Source organism: Elephas maximus, chromosome 3 (genome assembly GCF_024166365.1).
Source record: "Elephas maximus indicus isolate mEleMax1 chromosome 3, mEleMax1 primary haplotype, whole genome shotgun sequence".
In the NCBI taxonomy this organism is placed as follows: domain Eukaryota; kingdom Metazoa; phylum Chordata; class Mammalia; order Proboscidea; family Elephantidae; genus Elephas; species Elephas maximus.
Genome location: NC_064821.1, coordinates 211,298,753 through 211,319,207, shown reverse-complemented (window position 1 = coordinate 211,319,207; position 20,455 = coordinate 211,298,753). Strand labels below are relative to the sequence as shown.

Here is a 20,455-nt window from a genome sequence, read left to right as displayed (position 1 = left end):
TTCCAACAAAAAGAAGTTCTGGGCCAGGTGGCTTCACTGGAGAATTCCACCAGATATTCACAGAAGAGCTTGCACCAGTACTACTCAAATTTCAGAACATGGAAAAGGAAGGGATGCTTCCAAATTCATCTGATGAAGCCAGGATAACCCTGATACCAAAACCAGACAAGGACACCAAAAAAAGAAAATTATAAACCAATATATCTAATGAATATAGAGGCAAAAATTCTCAACCAAATTTTAGCCAATAGAATTTGTTGTTGTTGTTAGGTGCTGTTGAGTTGGTTCCGACTCATAGTGACCCTATGCACAACAGGATGAAACACTGCTCGGTCCTGAGCCATCCTTATAATTGTTGTTATGCTTGAGCTCGTTGTTGCAGCCACTGTGTCAATCCACCTCGTTGAGGGTCTTCCTCTTTTCCCCTGACCCTGTACTTTGCCAAGCATGATGTCCTTCTCCAGGGACTAATCCCTCCTGACAACATGTCCAAAGTGTGTAGACCCAGTCTCGCCATCCTTGCTTCTAAGGAGCACTGCAGTTGCACTTCTTCTAAGACGGATTTGTTCGTTCTTTTGGCAGTCCATGGGATATTCAATAGTCTTCGCCAACACCACAATGCAAAGGCGTCAGTTCTGCTTTGGTCTTCCTTATGCACTGTCCAGCTTTCACATGCATATGATGCTATTGAAAATACCATGGCTTGGGTCAGGCACACCGTAGTCTTTAGGGTGACGTCTTTGCTCTTCAACACTTTGAAGAGGTCCTTTGCAGCAGATTTACCCAATGCAATATGTCTTGATTTCTTGACTGCTGCATCCATGGCTGTTGATTGTGGATCCAAGTAAAATGAAATCCTTGACAACTTCAATCTTTTCTCCGTTTATCACGATGTTACTCATTGGTCCAGTTGTGAGGATTTTTGTTTTCTTTATGTTGAGGTGTAATCCATACTGAAGGCTGTGGTCTTTGATCTTCATTAGTAAGTGCTTCAAGTCCTCTTCACTTTCAGTAAGCAAGGTTGTGTCATCTGCATAATGCAGGTTGTTAATGAGTCTTCCTCCAATCCTGATGCCCTGTTCTTCCTCATATAGTCCAGTTTCTCGTATTATTTGTTCAGCATTCAGATTGAATAGGTATGGTGAAAGAACACAACCCTGACACACACCTTTCTTGACTTTAAACCAATCAGTATCCCCTTGTTCTGTCCAAACAACTGCCTCTTGATCTATGTAAATGTTCCTCATGAGCACAATTAAGTGTTCTGGAATTCCCATTCTTCGCAGTGTTATCCATAGTTTGTTATGATCCACACAGTCGAATGCCTTTGCATAATCAATAAAACGCAAGTAAACATCATTCTGGTATTCTCTGCTTTCAGCCAGGATCCAACTGACATCAGCAATGATATCCCTGGTTCCACATCCTCTTCTGAAACCAGTCTGAATTTCTGGCAGTTCCCTGTTGATATACTGCTGCAGCTGTTTTTGAATGATCTTCAGCAAAATTTTGCTTGAGTGTGATATTAATGATATTGTTCTATGATTTCCACATTTGGTTGGATCACCTTTCTTGGGAATAGGCATAAATATGGATCTCTTCTAGTCAGTTGGCCAGGAAGGTGTCTTCCATATTTCTTGGCATAGACGAGTGAGCACCTCCAGTGCTGCATCTGTTTGTTAAACATCTCAGTTGATATTCCATCAATTCCTGGAGCCTTGTTTTTCGCTGATGCCTTTAGAGCAGCTTGGACTTCTCCCTTCAGTACCATCGGTTCCTGATCATATGCCACCTCTTGAAATGGTTGAACATCAACTAATTCTTTTTGGTATAATGACTTTGTGCATTCCTTCCACCTTCTTTTGAGGCTTCCTGTGTCGTTTAATATTTTCCCCATAGAATCCTTCACTATTGCAACTCGAGACTTGAATTTTTTCTTCAGTTCTTTCAGCTTGAGAAACACCGAGCATGTTCTTCCCTTTTTTTTTTTTTCCATTTCCAGCTCTTTGCACATGTCGTTGTTAACACTTTACTCTGTCTTCTGGAGACGCCCTTTGAAATCTTCAGTTCAGTTCTTTTACTTCATTAATTCTTCCTTTTGCTTTAGCTGCTCGACATTCATGAGCAAGTTTCAGAGTCTCCTCTGACATCCATCTTGGTCTTTTCTTTCTTTCCTGTCTTTTCTATGACCTCTTGCTTTCTTCATATATGATGTCATTCCACAAGTCGCCTGGTCTTCAGTCACTAGTGTTCAATGCATCAAATCTATTCTTCAGATGGTCTCTAAATTCAGGTGGAATATACGTAAGGTCATATTTTGGCTCTCGTGGACTTGCTCCGATTTTCTTCAGTTTCAGCTTCAACTTGCATAGAGCAATTAATGGTCTGTTCCACAGTCGGCCTCTGGCCTTGTTCTGACTGATGATATCGAGCTTTTCCATCATCTCTTTCCACAGATGTAGTCAATTTGATTTCTGTGTGTTCCATCTGGTGAGGTCCATGTGTATAGTCGACATTTATGCTGGTGAAAGAAAGTATTTGCTATGAAGAAGTCGTTGGTCTTACAGAATTCTATCATTCGATCTCTGGCATTGTTTCTATCACCAAGGCTGTATTTTCCAACTACTGATCATATTAAAAAAAAAAAAAAAACTATGACCAAGTGGAATTCATACCAGATATGCAAGGATGGCTCAACATTAGAAAATCAATGACTGTAATCCACAATATAAATAAAAGAATTGCATGATAATATCAATCAATGCAAGAGAGGCATTCAGTAAAGTCTGTCTTAGTTATCTAGTGCTGTTATAACAGAAATACCAAAAGTGGATGGCATTAACAAAGGGAAGTTTATTTTCTCACAGTGAAGTAGGCTAGAAGTCCAAATTCAGGATGTCACCTCCAGGGGAAGGCTTTCTCTCTCTGTTGGCCTTCTCATCAATCTTTCCCTAGACTAGGAGTTCCTCTGCACAGGAACCCCAGGCCCAAAGGATGCGCTCTGCTCCCAGCACTGCTTTCTTGGTGGTGTGAGGTCCCCAATCTCTGCTTGCTTCCCTTTCGTTTTATTTCTTGTAAGATAAAAGGTGGTTTAGGCCACACCCTAGGGAAACTCCCTTCACATTAGCTCAGGAATGTGACCTGGTAAGGGTGTTACAATCTCACCCTAATCCTTATTAACATAGAATTACAATCACAAAGTGGAGGAAAACCACAGAATACTGGGAATCATGGCCTAACCAAGTTGATACACACATTTTTGGGGGGACATAATTCAGTCCATGACAAAGTCCAACACCCATTCCTGATAAAAAGTCTCAAGATAGGAATAGAAGGGAAATTCCTCAACATAATAAAGGACATCTATACAAAACCAGGAAACCCTCGTGGCATAGCAGTTAAGAGCTATGGCTGCAAACCAAAGGGTCAGCAGTTCAAATTCACCAGGTGCTTCTTGGAAACACTGTGGGACAGTTCTCCTATGTCCTATAGGGTCGCTACGAGTCAGATTTAACTTGATGGCAGTGGGTTTAGTTTGTATACACAGCCAACATCATTCTCATGACACCAGCCGCTCCCTGGAAACCCTATGGGATGGTTTTAGACTGTTCTATAAGGTTGCCATGAATTGGAATTGACCACAGTAGTCTTATTTAACATTGTGCTGAAGTCTTAGCTAGAGCAATAGGCAAGAAAAATAAATAAAAGGCATCCAAATTGGAAAGGGAGAAGTAAAACTATTCACATTCATGAGTGATATGATACTATACATAGAGAACTCTAAAGCCTCCACAAGAAAAATTCAGCAGAGTAGCCGGATATGAGATAAACATACAAAAATCAGTTGGATTCCTATACACAAATAAAGAGAATCAGGAAAGCAATACCATTTGTAATAACCCATTAAAAAAAAAAAATTAGGAATAAATCTAACTAGGAATGTAAAAGACCTATACAAAGAAAACTATAAAACACTACTGTAAGAAACCAAAAGAGACCTACATACATGGAAAAACATACCATGCTCATGAATGTGTAGTTTCAACATTGTGAAAATGTCATTTCTACTCAAAGCGGTATACAAATATTGGGCAATCACAATCCAAATACCAACAGCATTCTTTAACAAGATGGTAAAACTAACTGTTAACTTTATATGGAAAGGAAAGAGGCCCTGGATAAGTAAAGCATTATTGAAGAAAAAGTACAAAGTAGGAGGCCTTGCATTACCTGACCTCAGAACATACTACACAGCCATAGTAGTCAAAACAGCCTGGTACTGGTACCATGACAGATACATTGACCAATGGAACAGAATCAAGAACCCACATGTAAATCCATCCATCTACAACTGCTTGATCTTTCAAAAAGGCCCAGAGTCCATTAAGTGGGAAAAAGATATTCATTTTAACAAGCGGTGCTGGCAAAACTGCATCTGCAAAAAAATGAAACAGGTCCCATACCTCACTGCATGCACAAAAACTAATTCAAAATGGATCAAAGACCTAAATATAAAACCAAAAACTGTAAAGATCATGGAATTAAAAATAGAGTCAACACTAGGGGACCTAAGTATGGAATAAACACACACACACACACAAACACCAGAAAATAAGGTAGTAAAATATTATTTAAAAAAAAAAAATGAGTAGACATGGGAAGACTACTTAGGAGTTGAAGTGAGAAATGATGGTAATTTGGTCTTAGGTGAGAATATTGAAGTTGAAAATAAGCAGATTAGAGAAAAGTTTAGGAAAATTGAGAATTGGCAATGGATTAGCTCTATTGGATGCTGGAGAGGTGAAGTCAAAGATAACATCTGAGTTTCTAGATCATTATGATGTCACCAGGATGGAAACCCTGAAGTGAAGATTAGATGCTCAATTTGGACGTGTTGAGGTTGAGGTGTAGTTGACACATCCAAGAGAAGTCAAGCAGGTGGTCAGATATATATGTCTGCAGCAAAGATAAGAGGTCAGTCTGGAGAGAATACTGGCAGCCACAGGCATTTGGATGTTAATTGAAGCCATGGATGAAATGAGAGTCTTAGTAAAGAGCAGAGAGTGAAAAAAGTAGAGGCCTACGACACAGATTTGAGGAGTTTTGACATTTACAGGTCAGGTGGAGGAGGATGAATTGGTAAAGGAAATAGAAAAGGAATATCCAGGGTGGTAGGGGAAAATGAGAGGAGCTGGAAGCCAAGGAAAGAAGTGTTGTAGAAAGGAAACAGTGGTCCACAGTATTGCTTTGCTGTTGACATAGCTGAGAAGCAAACGGAGGAAATCAGGTATCCTTATTATTTACCAAACGTACATGGCGGTGAGTTGGCTGCTGGTTTCTCTTCATTGCTATTACTCTTTACAGTCAGGAAGCTTGTTTCTTGTGACCTTTCTACTGGGAATGAGTCTTCTTCATCCTTTTGTTTTCTGCTTCAGAGCCACATGCCACGGTAATAACAGTAAGTCATTACAGTGGGCCTGAGATTAATACAGTTAAAACCATTGATGAATAACTATAGATTTATTGAGTAGATGTACTCAGATAACCTGTTAAACTCATAAAGATGATTTAAAATGTTTTCCTTATTCAGTCTAGGTATGTTTATTCTCTCAACTTTTAAGTTATTATTCTTTTGCCTGTATTTCTAGGAAGTTTACATTCTCTCTGTTCCCTGATTCTGTGTTTATTACTTAAGCAGTTCAAGACAAGAAGATTGCCTTTTTTTTTCCCACTTCTTCCTTTTAATTCAAACTTTTCCTTAACTGCATTGTAATAGAAGAAACGTAAGGTAGGGAGCTAAATAGTCAGAGTTCACGTTCCATCTTTGTTCTTAATTAATCATGTGTTCTTAGGGAATCTCTTAGAGAACTTTTCATCACACTGAGCTTGAGGTGCCACAAGGCAATCTCAGTGGAAATGCCAGTTAGATGATCAGGTAGAAATGTCAATTGTAGAGAGAGCTTACTTTTGCTCAGCCATGGAGCTTTTTATATGCTACCTGGTGAAGGTGTTGGTCTGGGACCTAGAGGTGGAGGTAAGAAGAAGCACCTGCCTAAAGTGCAGAATGGAGAGAAAGTTAACAACTAGCGGGCACTTCTGGCACCCTTGACTGCCCGAGGTCCACCAGTGTGGTAAGACAGTTCACTCTGAGGACATCAGGGAGTGCCTGTAACTCTAGACTTCCTTCATTTCTACCACATTCTACCTTAGGCTTTCTCTTTGTAAGGTAGGTGATGAGATAAATCAATCCATAGTAAGGTATTACTGGGTGGCCTCAGTAGTAACTTTAGTTGCATTTTAACAGGGTCTCCTCGGACATAAAGGGATAGCCCAAGTGAGTGACTCTAAAGGAAAGAATTTTGAACATCCCCATAGGCAGTGGAGGAGAATTGGAACTTCTTCCCACCACCCTTCTATCTTTCACAGTCAGTCTCATGTGTATATGTGATTTCAAATGTATTGAATGATTAGAAAAACATTTAAGCTCAATTTTTATCTCATGAATTAATCTTCAGTGCATGATATGTGTTTATGATTTTTTTGTTTTGTTTTACTTAGCAACTTACCAACCACATTCGAGATACCCTGCCAAACTTCAGGAACAAACTGCAGGGACAGTTGCTATCCATAGAACATGAAGTAGAAGCCTACAAAAACTTCAAACCAGAAGACCCTACCAGGAAGACCAAAGCATTGCTGCAGTGAGTTGCCCTTTGCTTCCTCAGGATTTTTAACTGATTTCTTCAGTTTGTTTTTGCTTTAGGCTGTTTGTCATGATATTTTTCTAGGCTTTACAGAAGAAGCAAGAAAAGTATATGAGGCTCTGTATATGTTATACTGTGACTCTTGACACTTTGTTTTCTTGGAGAATAATTGTCGATCTTACTCTCTTATTATAAATTTGACCACTTGCTCACCCCATGCCTAATTTCATTGTGTTTTAAAAATTGGATTCAGTAAGTAAGTAAAGCCAGTAGTGATAATTCTGCAGGTATTTTTTGGTCCTCAGTCTTTAGAAGTGGGCATATTTCCTGTCGGAAATGCCATGTGTATTTTACAGTGGTTTCTATTAATATCACTTGTACTTATCTTTTTATTTCAGTTATTTCATGTGGTTTATCTGTGTGCATTTTTCAGTGGAATGAGAACCAAGGATTTAATCAAAAAAGCAAAGATAATAAGGCTACATGTAAATTACCTTTTTCCCCCCTTTTCTGTAAAGATTTTAATATAGCCCTTCAAAAAGGAAAATGTGAAAACCACCAAACGTCTTTTTCCTCCACGTTCTTCACCTCTTATCCTTGGGCTGCTGGATTTATCCCTGAGCGATGTCGGGGTGGCAGAGTGGAGTTGTTAGAGAACGACCAGCCGCCTGTGTCTCACATGCATTTTCCCTCTCTCATCCCTTCTAGCCTCACCTTACCTTTTATCCCAGTGCTGCCACTTCCCTCATGTCCCTCTGAAGCAGAAGAGCCCACTGAACAGCTTGTGGTCCAGGATGCCTGAGGCCCACCTCAGATGTTCTTATCTGAGGACCTCAGATGTTCTTACAGCTGCATTATCGCTCTGCAGTCTTGCTATCAAAATGCTCTTAGTTTTGCAAGTAAAATGCATAGTGTAATTCCTTTCCTGGTGGGGAGATTTCTAAATGCTCAAATAATCTAAGTGGCAAGCACGTCATCTTATTTCTTGGATTCAGCTCTTTCATAGTTTACCATTCTTTTTATTCTTGGCCTTGTTTAAGCTCCCGTAAAAACTCTGTGAGTTACAGAAAAGAGAAAGTCGTTTCTGTGTAGGCCTTAACATCCAACTGAAACTCTTCTTGCAAAGACTGGGTTTTGCTTCTGTGACTTCCTTGGACTCAGATTACAGAATTTTGCACAGCTAGCTTCTTTCCTTGTAGGGGGCTGACTCAGCTCCATCTTCACTGCCTTGTGCTTTCTGACATGTTTCCTTCTTCCCTTCTCTCTCCTTCCCTCCCTCCTTCCCTCCCACCTCTTTGTGTATTCTACCCAGTCCCTCTCTCTGTTCTATCAGCTGGGGACTCAAAAATGAATAAGAATTTTGCCCTCGAGACGAGTTCACAGTACAGCGGGGGAAACAGACATATAACAATTGATTGTATTTAAATCTAATAAATGCTATGTTTCTAGTAAGTATGAGATGAGCTCAGATGAGGAAGCAGTTACACGTGAGAGAAGGTGTGAGTTCACAGAGAAAGCGGTACTTGAGAGGTGTCTTAGTTCCCTAGTGCTGCAGTAACAGAAGTACCCCAAGTGGGTGGGTTTAAAGGATAGAAATAATTTTCTCATATTTCAGGACGCTAGAAGTCCAAATTCAGCATGTGGCTCTAGGGGGGTGGTCGTTTCTTGCTTCTTTCAGCTTCTACTTGATGCCATTGAGCCAATTCTGACCCATAGTGACCCTATAGGACAGAGTAGAAACGCCCCATATGGTTCCCAAGACTGTAATCTTTATGGAAGCAGACTGCTTATCCATCTCCCACGGAGAAGCTGGTAGGTTTGAAACACTGCACCACCAGGGCTCCTTTTTCAGCTTCTAGTAGTTGGCAGTCCTTGAAGTTCCTGGGCTTGTAGATACATCTACCCCTGTCGCTTCCTGCAGTGCCCGTCTCCCTCTGTGTTGGCTTCCTTGTCTCTGTGTCTGTGCTACTCATTGTATCACTCAGAAGTGATTAGATTTAGGACACACCCTACCTGATATGGCCTTATGAACATAACAAAGAAAATCCTATTTCCAAATAGGATTATATCCACAGGTATAGGGGTTAGGATTCCAACACAAATTTCTGGGGGACACAGTTCAGTGTATAAAAAGTGGGACCCTGAAGTATGGAGAGAGTTTGTCAGGTGTAAGAGGAGGGCAAGAGAATTTGTGTGAACTTTGATGCAGCTTGTTCCAGCATCAGTAACTGGACCAGGTGGCTAGAGAGTAGGCCTTGGGGGAGGGAGTGACTAGAGATGAATATTCTAAAATTTCCAGATATTTTAGAAAAGCATCAGATTATTATTGTATATACATGAGCATATCCAAACCCAATTATACTTCAGCTTTTCTGGTCTAAATAATTTGAAGGTACTTTTAATTCATCATGATTTTGATGAAAGAGAATAAAAAGATGCAAGATTTAGATGGTTTGAATTTTTTTTCCTATTACAAATTGGAATTTGTGTTTCCAGCATATTAAAATTGTAGTTTCAAAATCTGGTAATCGCAAATGAAAATAGTCGGTTTTCTCCCTGTAGTATATTTCTTTCTTTTTTTTTCTTACCCATTATCTTAAAGTATGTGGAGCCCTGGTGGCACAGTGGTTAAGAGCTCGGCTGCTAATCAAAAGGTCTGCATTTCAAATTCACTAGCCACTCCTTGGAAACCCTATGGGGCAGTTCTACTCTGTCCTATGGGGTCAATATGAGTTGGAATCGACTCAACAGCAATGAGTTTTTTGGTTCTATATTAAAGTAATTCATTCATTAATTAAATTAGTATTTATTGAGAATGTTTCATATGTTAGAGAAAACCAATCACTCTTAGTCATCTAGGGCTGCCATAACAGAAATACCACAAGTGCATGGCTTTAACAAAGAGAAATTTATTTCCTCATGGTAAAGTAGGCTAAAAGTCCGAATTCAAAGCACCAGCTCCAAGGGAAGGCTTTCTCTCTCTGTTGGCTCTGGGGGAAGGTGCTTGTCCTCAATCTTCCCGTGGCTGAGGAGCTTCTCAGGTACAGGGACCCCACGTTCAAAGGATGCACTCTGCTCCTGGTGCTGCTTTCTTGGTGGTAAGAGGTCCCCAACTCTCTGCTTGCTTCCCTTTCCTTTTATCTCTTGCGAGATAAAAGGTAGTGCAGGCCACACCCCAGGGAGACTCCCTTTACCTTGGATCAGGGAAGTGACCTGAGTAAGGGTGGTATTACAATCCCACCCTAATCCTCTCAACATAAAATTACAATCACAAAATGAAGGACAACCACACAATACTGGGAATCATGGCCTAACCAAGTTGAAACATATTTTTGGGGGGGACACAATTCAATCCATGACATTCCACCCTTTGACCCCAAAAAATCACATCCTTGTAACATGCAAAACATATTCACCCCGTCATGAAAGATAAAAGGTGGTGCAGGCCACACCCCAGGGAAACTGCCTTTACCTTGGATCAGGGAGTGACTAGAGTAAAGGTAGTGTTCCAAGCACAAAATCCAAAAATTCCTTTTCGTCTGTGAAATCTAAAATAAAAGTTATCTGATTCCAAAGGTACAATGGCAGAACGCGCACAAGCTAGACATTTCCATTACAAATGGGAGAAACTGAAGGGAAAGAAGGCATTACAGGTACCAAGCAAGTCAGCAGAACACATTACATTAGCCCTTTTAAAGCTTTGAAAGTAATCCTCTGTTCTCTGAGAGAGTTTACACAATGGCCCTGCCCTGCAGGTTCTAGGTATTGGCCACAGTCTCCAGATTCTGAGTGGAGGCCCTTTGGCCCTGGGTTTCAGCTCCACCTTCCAGGCCCACTGGGACAGCAACTCTGCTCCCTCGGCTTTAAGCACACCATTCTCCTAGTCCATCTGAGTGGCAACTCCTCCCTTTGAAACCCCAGAGGTCCTGGCCATACCTTTTGAGACTGAGCAGCTCGGCTTCTTGTGTTCCTCGTCCCTTCAGCTTCTGCTTCCTGATTTCTTGGCCTCTCAGCAACTTGGGCCTCATGCCCACATCTGCCCTGCTGGAACAAGTGTTCCAAAGCTCTGTAGCTCACTGATAAATGCCTGGAGGCACCCCACTCCGCCAGGAAGCCTCCTGCACACAGGCGCTCAGCTTTCTTGCTCCTTGGGTCAGCTCCAGTTGTGCTGGTCTCCTGGTTCTGCTGCTGTTGGTTCACTGCTGTTGCTGCTTCTCTGCCACTGTCGCAACTATCTGTTCACAGTTTCAAAGCCATTTTCACATTTTAGGTATCTGTTAGAGCATCACCCCACTCTCTTGGTACCAAATTCTGTCTTAGTCATCTAGTGCTGCCATAACAGAAATACCACAAGTGGATGGCTTTAATAGAGAGGAATTTATTTCCTCACTGTAAAGTAGGCTAAAAGTCCAAATTCAAAGTGTCAGCTCCAGGGGAAGGCGTTCTCTCCCTATCAGCTGTGGAGGAAAGTTCTTGTCCTCAATCTTCCCTTGGTTGAGGAGCTTCTCAGGCACAGGAACCCCAGGTCCAAAGGACACGCTCTGCCCCTGGTGCTGCTTTCTTGTTGGTATGAGGTCTCCAACTCTCTGCTTGCTTCCCTTTCCTTTATCTCTTGAAAGATAAAAGGTGGTGCAGGCCACACCCCAGGGAAACTGCCTTTACCTTGGATCAGGGAGTGACTAGAGTAAAGGTAGTGTTACAATCCCACCCTAATCCTCTCAACATAAAATTACAATCACAAAGTGGAAGACAACCACACAATACTGGGAATCATGGCCTAACCAAGTTGACACATATTTTTTGGGGGACACAATTCAATCCATGATACAATCCATTGCCATCGAGTCAATTCCAACTCACAGCAACCCTATAGAACAGGATAGAACTGCCCCATAGGGTTTCCAAGGAGTGGCTGTTGGAGTTGAACTGCTGGCCTTTTGGTTAGTAGCCTGAGCTCTTAACCACAGCACCACCAGGGCTCCACATTGAGCAGGGAGAGATAAATGAGATCCTTTCCCTTAAGGGAGAGACTGATAGATGAACAGGCAATGGCCATGTACTCTGCTAAGTGCAATGCTAGAAATCAGCTGAGGAAACCAAGGAGGGGCCCTTGACCTGGGCAACAATGAGGAGTGCTGGTGAGTAGGGCAGTGGGTCATGGAAGGTTTCCTAGAAGAACTAATGCTTCAACTGAGCCTTGAAAGACAGAAATTAACCAGCAAAGAAAGAAGAAGCAGAGGGAATGGCATCTGAGCAGAAAGAAAAACAGGTAAAAGCACAGGGACAACTGCAAATAGCTTCTGTGTGGTTGGCGTGGAAGGTGAGTGGGCGAGTAATGAGAGATGGGGCTGGAGAGGTAGCCAGGGCCGGACCATGAAGAATCTTGGGTGATGTGTTAAAGTTATTCAATTGTGAGGAGCCATTGAAAAACAAAGTTAGAGCTAGTTGTGGAATGGCAGAGGGCTCACAAATTTGCATTGGCCTGGCAGGGTGAGGCCTGACCTTGACAAGGAAAAACCCGAAAGCAGGCTGGCTGTTTAGAGGCAGGTTTGGTAATCCCAGCAAGAATTGAAGAAGACTGGGTGGGGGATGTGAAGGAGGCGGAATGAACACTTGGTGGCTCTCAGGACACGGGGGTGATGCTGCAGGAGCTGTGGCACATCTCGCTCTTCTACATAAAGTTGTATTGCTTAACTTTAATTTGTAACTTAAGTATTCTCCACTGAACATTTCGTGGTTGCAACCAAATGGACAGAATGCATTTCATGACGAAGATATTTAAAATATTCATTCTAATTGAATGTCTAAAATAAATCTAAGTCGTGTGTATTTTATATATTCACGCTTTGGGCGCCGAAGAGAGTGCAGTTTTAACTCTGCCAGTGGGTGCCACTAGAAACACCAGGAAAAGACTTCTAAGGAATAACTCTAGTAAACTAAAACGAGACGTACAAGGCCTTGTTACTTTAACTTGACTTTATTTTTCTTTCACTATCGTAGGATGGTTCAGCAGTTTGCCGTGGACTTCGAGAAGAGAATTGAAGGGTCAGGGGATCAAGTAGATACCCTGGAACTCTCAGGTGGTGCTAAAATCAATCGTATTTTCCATGAACGCTTTCCATTTGAGATAGTAAAGGTTTGTACTGAATGCTGTTTTCCCCTCCCTTCATTTCCATATTCGGCCCTCCATAACTGATGATAAAATATTCTGAGGGTGGTATGGGACTAAGACAGTTCTTCAAACAAACAAACAAACAAACAAACAAACAAACACAAGGAAACCATACTCAGGTGATGAAATTCAGGAAAGAAATATTTCTTACTGATGGTTCTGATTTTGTTTACTGGGATTTAACCACATTTTGGATAATTTCAACAAATACTGAGTTCCCGTGATGTTTATTTGTTGTCTAATTAATTTAAAAATATTTATGGATCCTATACTGGATTTCAGAGTTCCAGGTACCAGTGATCAAGACAGAGGAGGTTCTTGTTTGTCCAGTGATAGAAGACAGAAAATTAACAAATAGACAAAATAAGAAAATACCAAGTATTATTATAGTAACATGATGTGAGAGGAAGGGGCTGGGCGAGCCTCCTTCAATGGGGTGGTCAGGAAAAGTCTGAGTAGAGGACATTTAAGCCATGATCAGAATGGCATGAAGGAGGCAGCCGTGTAGAGATAGAGGATGAGTGTGGCAGGTGAAGAATAGATGTGCTCGTGCAGACCTGACCGAAGGAGAGACAGGTCTGACATGAACTTAGAGAGTCAACGCACAGCTTTCTAGGTTGTGGTGAGCCATTTATCTTTAACTATGGAAAGTCATGGGAGGGTTTTAAGCAGGGTTTGACCTGATTTGGTTAATAATTTGAAAACAACACTATGCCTGCTGGATTGTAAAGGGGCAGGAGTGAATCCAGGAAGACAAGTCGGATAAAGAAAACAGTAAGGCAAGAACAGGGTTAGATCCTAGTTTTGTGGAGACTGAAGCCTATACAGTAGTCCCTGGGTGTCACAGATGGTTAAGTGCTGGCCTACCAACTAAAGCTTGGTGGTTCAAACCCATCCAGAGACACCTTGGAAGGACAGGCCTGGCAATCTGCTTCCGAAAGATCACAGCCTTGAAAATCCTACGGAGCAATTCTATTCTGCACACGTGGTGTTGCCAGGAGTTGGAATTGACTCGACAGCAGCTAACAACAACAACGCTTATACAGTTTTAGGAAAAAGAACACAGAATTACAAACAGACAAGTAGGCACAGGGTCCTGGGAGGGGCTTATGCAAGGGAGAAGCCCTGAAGCTTGAGGTTCTTTGGCTTCACAGTCAAATGCTGCTGGGAAAGGGACGACAGAGAGAAATGGATGGATTTGGGATTTTGAAGGTAGGGTCGATAAGACTTAGATTGCTACGGCAGATGGGAGAAAGAAAGGAATTAACCATGGGAGAAGGTTTTAACTTACAGAACCGAGTGAACGGCGGTGACCATCGATGAGGGACCCTGAGGAGGGCTGGAGAGGGGGGTGGGGGTTGAATCGAGAGCTCTGTTTGGGACATGTTAAGTGTGAAATGCCTGATAGACAGCTACATAATTATAGGGACTATGCTACTTGCCTTACCTGCAGAGAGGCGGATGCTTACGTGTTGGTGTCGGAGGCAGATGGGTAAATAGATAATTTCATTAAAATGTGCTAAGTAATGTGATAAACTCCAGCACACAGTGCTATGGAAACACAGCCCACAGACCTGAATAAGGGAACCTGGCTTCCAAGCTGTGTTTGGAAGGATGAGCAATTAATTAAGAAAAGAGTAGGAGGGGCGGGGGAGAAGGCGGTCCAGACAGAAAGAGGCCTGCCGCAAGGGCCTGTGCTGTGAAGCCAGGGAGCATGGTACAGAACTGAAGCAGCTCATTGTCCTATGGCTTAACTTGTGAGGGAGAGAAAGAATAGACAGTGAGGCTGAAGAAGCTAAATCTCAGAAATCAGGAGCTCGACCGAATGTTCTCTTGGTATCTTTTCCCCGCCTAAGCTCTGCGACACTTTGATCCTACATTCAAATAAATTTTAGAACTCCTGGGACATGTCTATACAATTTATCCTGTGTTGGATTAGTAAAATATCATTAATTTCCTTTTATAAAGAGGCCTGAACTCAGGTGGTTCAGATGGCCAGGGAGAAAAACCATCCATTGTTAATCTCTGGGGGGCTGCACTGCTTTGCACACACATCAGGTGACACACTCATTTATACATCTGTTTGTGCCACAAATTTGGTGTATTCAGGAATGGAATGAAGAGTTATGAATTTCAAATGGATGGCCACATTTTTGTCCAGAAGGTGTCCTTTATGCAGAGCACTCCTTATCTATAGGAGAGTTAGAAATCCATTGCACTAAAGCTCCCAGAAATCCCTGCTGTTCTGTGCTGCCTTGAACTTTGTATAAAAAGAGGTTTTGACCATCTGGGTTTAAGTTAAGAGAGGCATGAATATCCATTTATTAATAACTAAGTCAAGTTATTCTCATTCTTTAATATTCAACACTATTATTATTCAAAGGAATTAAGTGTCCTAACCGTGGCTCACTTTGCATCTGCAGATGGAGTTCAATGAGAAAGAACTGCGAAGAGAAATAAGCTATGCAATCAAAAACATACATGGCATCAGGCAAGTGGTTCACATTTTGTTTTGTCTTCAGTTCAAGCTGCCAAAAGAAAATCAATGTTCATAAACCACTAGTAAAGTTGCCTTTTCATCCTCTGAGCAGGGTACAGCACAGAGGTGGGAGTAAGAAACAGGAAATCTTAGTTTGTGTTCAGTAGTAATTTCTCATATTGTAGTCTTCCTCAAGGCACTGTGCTCGGCACAGTCGGGGAGATACATGTGAGCAAGACTGTTCGTTCTCAAGAATCTTACCTTTCAGTGACAGAGGCCCGACATGCTCACAAGTAGTCATTGCATACACAGAGGAAGGACAGATTAATTTTGCCGAGAGTTGTGGAGCATCATTGGAAAAAATTAATAGAACTGTAACTTTTGAGTCAAACCTTGCCTGTTTAGAAAGCAAGAACGATTTCATCAGTCACAGGTGTATTGTCTGTGTCTGTGTGTGTTTGCGTGTGTGTGGGGTGGGTGGGGTGCAATGAGAAGTGAGGGGATGGAAGGATGGAATGGAAGCTGTTGAGGCTGGAGGGTAGAAGACAGGCCTTTGAGTGTTAGGAGCAGTGTGAGCAAAGGCATAAAGGTGGGGAGAGCAGCATGCATTTGTGGAGCCAAGAGTCATGCATTTTGACTGGAGTGCAGAGGGACATGAAGCTGGGAGGGTGGAATGGGGTAACTCTGGTACCCGAATTTTCTTTTGTATAAAGTAGGATTATTTTAATTTTCTGTCTTTAAAGAACTTTGATCGGAAAAGGTTAATTTAAAACACGTGTCTTGAGTTCACGAACAGAAGGCTAAATGGAACATACATTAAATTGAAAGAGTCCCTGGGTGACGGAAGTGGTTAAGCACTCGACACTAGGTTGGCAGTTCAAACCCACTAAGAGGCACCTCAGAAGACAGACCTGGTGATCTGCTCCTGAACAGTCACAGCCTTGAAAACCCTAAGGAGTACAGTTCTACTCTGGTGCACATGAGGTCACCATGAGTCGGAATCGACTAGATGGCAGCTAACAACAACAACGACATTAAAATGAGGTGACCTGAGTTCACGTTAATAAAACTTAGGCCGCCTGCTTCCTAGATGCCTTCATATGAAGGAGGTGTCCTCTTTCTATTGTCAGTTGTGTTTCAGCTTCTGGCTAAAGGACAAATTCAGACTGTTGGGAACAGAACCAGAGAGGGCAAAGATTGACCCTAAGTGGAACCAAATCACATTTTCAGGGTCATAAGGGATTTTTACTTAGCAAATATAGTGCTTTTACTTAACTATCAAACCCCATACCAAGTACATTTTTGTTAAATATAACAAAAGCTCAGTAATTGAGTATGGTAGCTTTCTGATTTGCGTGCATACCAACAAAGGAGACCAGTTGTTATTTTTCTGTGGCTAATTTGCCTATGAGGTGATAAGAGGTGTACGGTGTCCTGAGTATAGGACATACTATTGATGTGATTACTTAGGCTTCTAAATATATTAAATTTGAAGTGTTTTGTTCCTGTTTGATTCTATCAAAATTTTGATTGCTAGAAGCCGTCTTTGTCCTTTTTCCGCTAACACCGAATGTCAACCTTGAACAAGGGAAGACAGTCCATGTGAGGCACACAAAGATAAATGTGATCGTGACACTCCCTACCAGTGTCGTCACTGTTTTGTTGTTGGGTGCCATCGAGTTGGTTCTGACCCATAGCGGTCCCATGTGATAGGTTAGAACTGCCTCATAGGGTTTTCTTGGCCGTAATCATTACAGGAGCAGGTCTCCGTATTTCTCCCATGGAGCTGCTAGAGGGGTTTGAACTGCTAACCTTTTGTTTAACAGTTGAGCCCTTAGCCGTTGTGCCACTGGGGCTCCTTACCAGTATAGTAATGAACTAAAACATGTGCCCAGAACACTGCAGTGCAAAATAGCATGTTGGGGTTCAAAGAAGGAAGACTCTCAGCAATAGAATTGTAGATGGTGAATGGTAGGAAGTAGTTGCTTTTTATCTGGGCTTTGAGTACAGTGGGAGTTTGGACAGGCTGAAAGTGTGAGAAGGGTGAAATGAACAGTACAAAGACGTAGAGTATCAGTATGAATATGTGTGTGCGAAGGCAAAGGGTCCCGGTTACCTGAAACACAGGGAGCATAAAAAGGGAGGGGAGAAATAATGTTATAAAGGAAGATAAGCATCAGACGAGAGAATTTTAATGCCAGACTGAATGGTTTCGATGTTCTTCTTTACCCAGGGTGGAGAAATTATAGTAATAAGGTGTCTTATGATTAGCACAGTTAGAAGTGGAGGTGAGCGCTGAGTGCTAAGTGAATGATAAGAGGAGGCATTGAATGAAGCTGGGGTAAGGAAATTGTTAAGGAAATGTCCCAAAACAGGCTGCATGGAATTAAGTGTCGAAGGAAGGGAAGTTAATCAAATAGGAGAGGTGAGATGGGAAGAGAAGGAGGGTCTAGCATGGGAAGGACCAAGTGCAAAGCCTGAGCCTGCAAGTCGTCAGGCATGTTTGATGCTCAGGGATCCCTCGTACTGTAGCTTTTTTCCATTGGCCTTGTGTTTCAATTCAGGTAGTGATTTTCACCTTTTATGACTCAAAGGTACATCTAATTGCTTTTCTGGGATTCTGCTTAGCATGAATTAAGCATTGTTATGGCATTCATTTGAACTAATTCCAGCCAAAAGGGAAAGACACTTGTTTTTTTTGGGTTATCGTTTGTTACATTTGTAAATTTATAATTTAGTTTAGGTATCCTGGAATATTAAAATGAGTTATTGAAATTTTAACTAACCATGTTAAAATTAGGCTCCCCATTACTGCCTTTGTCTACCCTCAGGACTCCAGGACCTCAGACTGGGAACCAGTGAGCTCACTGTAATTACAGCTCTCCTGGAAAGGATATAGTGTGTAGTCTAGGAACTCTGCCATTTCAGTGTGCAAAAAAAAGTGACGATTATCTGGTATCCTCAAAAGGCAGAAAAATTGCTTTTGGAATACCTTTGAAATAGGAATTTAAATTTAGGACACCATTTCAATTGTAGCATTCCTTGTTATTACTATGAAACAGTGAGCTGAGACAAATTACAGTTAAATATCAGTTACAAGCCACATTACATGCCATGAAAACATTTTGGACACTGTTTTAGGTAATGTTAATCCTCCATAGATTGGGATTTATTATGGAATAGTGGTATTAAAGATGTTAGAAATGGTACCGTGAATGGAACAAGTCACTGTGTAACTTTAAAAACTGAGTATTACGTGCTTACTTTAAGTGGCATCTAAATTTAAATATTTTTCATGAGATTATTGGATATTATTAATTTTTTAAATCTGTTACTTTTTTCTTTACACTCAGGACAGGGCTGTTTACCCCAGACATGGCGTTTGAAGCGATAGTCAAAAAGCAAATTGTGAAGCTGAAAGGGCCTTCTTTGAAGAGTGTTGATCTGGTAATACAAGAACTAATCAACACTGTCAAGAAATGCACCAAAAAAGTAAGTGTGAATCATTTGACTTTTCTATAAGTAACTACTTGGTTTCACCACCTTTCCTACTCTGCAGCTTGACCCTCTTTCCCTGACCCCATACTTTGTTTGCCCAGGAGGAAGAATTGTGGGAAGTACTGGGTGGGAATTGCTTTCATGACAGACAAGCATGTTGTCCTTTATAATTCCATTCTATCTCATTGGCTTAGACCAGAAACAGTATATTTTAGTCAGCTGATTTTTTTTCTTTTTGTTTTAAACAGTTAAAAATCACTTTAGGACAACTAGGTGACTGCTCTAAACTGATTATTTCCTATGGTACATGGATGGGGTAATTGTTAAGGGAAGGTGTCTTAGTCATCTACTGCTGCTATAACAGAAATACCAGAAGTGGATGACTTTAACAAAGAGAACTTTATTTCCTCACAGTAAAGTAGGCTAAAAGTCCAAATTTAGGGTGTCAGCTCCAGGGGAAGTCTTTCTCTCTCTGTCAGCTCTGGAGGAGGGTCCTTCTCATCAGTCTTCCCCTAGACTAGGAGCTTCTCTGCATAGGAACCCTGGGTCCAAATGACGAGCTCTGCTCCCGACACTGCTTTCTTGGTGGTATGAGGTCCTCCTGTCTATATGCTCACCTCTCTCTTTTATATCCCAAAAGAAATTGGCTCAAGACACAATCCAGTCCTGTAGATTGAGTCCTGCCGTATCAACTTAGCTGCCACCCACCCTCCTTCGTTAACATCATAGAGGCTGGATTTACAACATGTAGGAAAATCACATCAGATGACAAAATGGTGGTCAGTTACACAATACCAGGAATCATGGCCCAGCCAAACTGATACACACATTTTTGGGGAACACAATTCAATCCATGACAGAAGAGAATCACTGATTTTGTGGATATCAGTACGGATGTTCTTCTGAGTTATAAATGAATTCCACTTAAGCCTGGTGTTTTGGGATTGGGCAGAGTAGTGTAGTGGTTACGAGCCTAGACTCTGAGATCCAATTGCTTAGATTCAAGTCCTTACTCTGCTATTTATTCGTGAGGAACTGATAAGGGTTTAAAGGGTTTAAACCCTGTAACATAAGGTTATATTTATATGTTTTGTTAATTTATCTGAAGTGGGGGTAACAATAATGATGATGATACCACCCTGGTGAGGATTAAACAAGATGATATTGGAAGCCTACAGGTCATTTAACACAGTGATTAGCTGTAGTAAGTGCCAGGTAAACAGTAGCTGATCTATAAATGGCCATCTTAGCAGCACTCGATATTCTCTACCATGTGATATCTATTGAATCTATGCTACAGAGAGTAGGGGAGAGACTCCCCAGTACTGGGTACTCCTCTCTGAGAATACGGAGAGTGCGTGCTGAATCCCTAGGGATATGAAAGGAGTGCCTTGTATTGGAAAATGCAAGAAGGAAATCAGTGATGGCATTTAGGATAGGGTAGGCCTTGCTGTGTAAGAGTTAACACTGGTACTGTGAACATTTCTTGAAAGAAGAGATACCTCTGTTTTTGTTAGATTTTTTTTTTAATGTCAACATTTTTTACCTTTTCAGCGACATTAATTACTTCCATGTTGTGCAACCATCGCCACTATCCATTTC

At 41.5% G+C, this 20,455-nt stretch overlaps 1 protein-coding gene across 8 annotated transcripts in view; it reads left to right on the top strand.

Moving 5' to 3' along the window:
- The window catches only part of DNM3 (dynamin 3), a 735,481-nt gene that overhangs the window by 248,084 nt on the left and 466,942 nt on the right, over nucleotides 1-20,455 (top strand). For all 8 annotated transcript variants that reach the window (XR_007516879.1, XM_049881209.1, XM_049881210.1 and 5 more), the window contains exons 7-10: nucleotides 6,559-6,701; nucleotides 12,705-12,840; nucleotides 15,300-15,367; nucleotides 18,709-18,847. Coding sequence is in view for 7 of the 8 variants with exons in the window: in XM_049881209.1 (XP_049737166.1) it covers nucleotides 6,559-6,701; nucleotides 12,705-12,840; nucleotides 15,300-15,367; nucleotides 18,709-18,847 (486 nt within the window). In the remaining variant the exon portion in view is untranslated. The remainder of the gene's footprint in view (nucleotides 1-6,558; nucleotides 6,702-12,704; nucleotides 12,841-15,299; nucleotides 15,368-18,708; nucleotides 18,848-20,455) is intronic.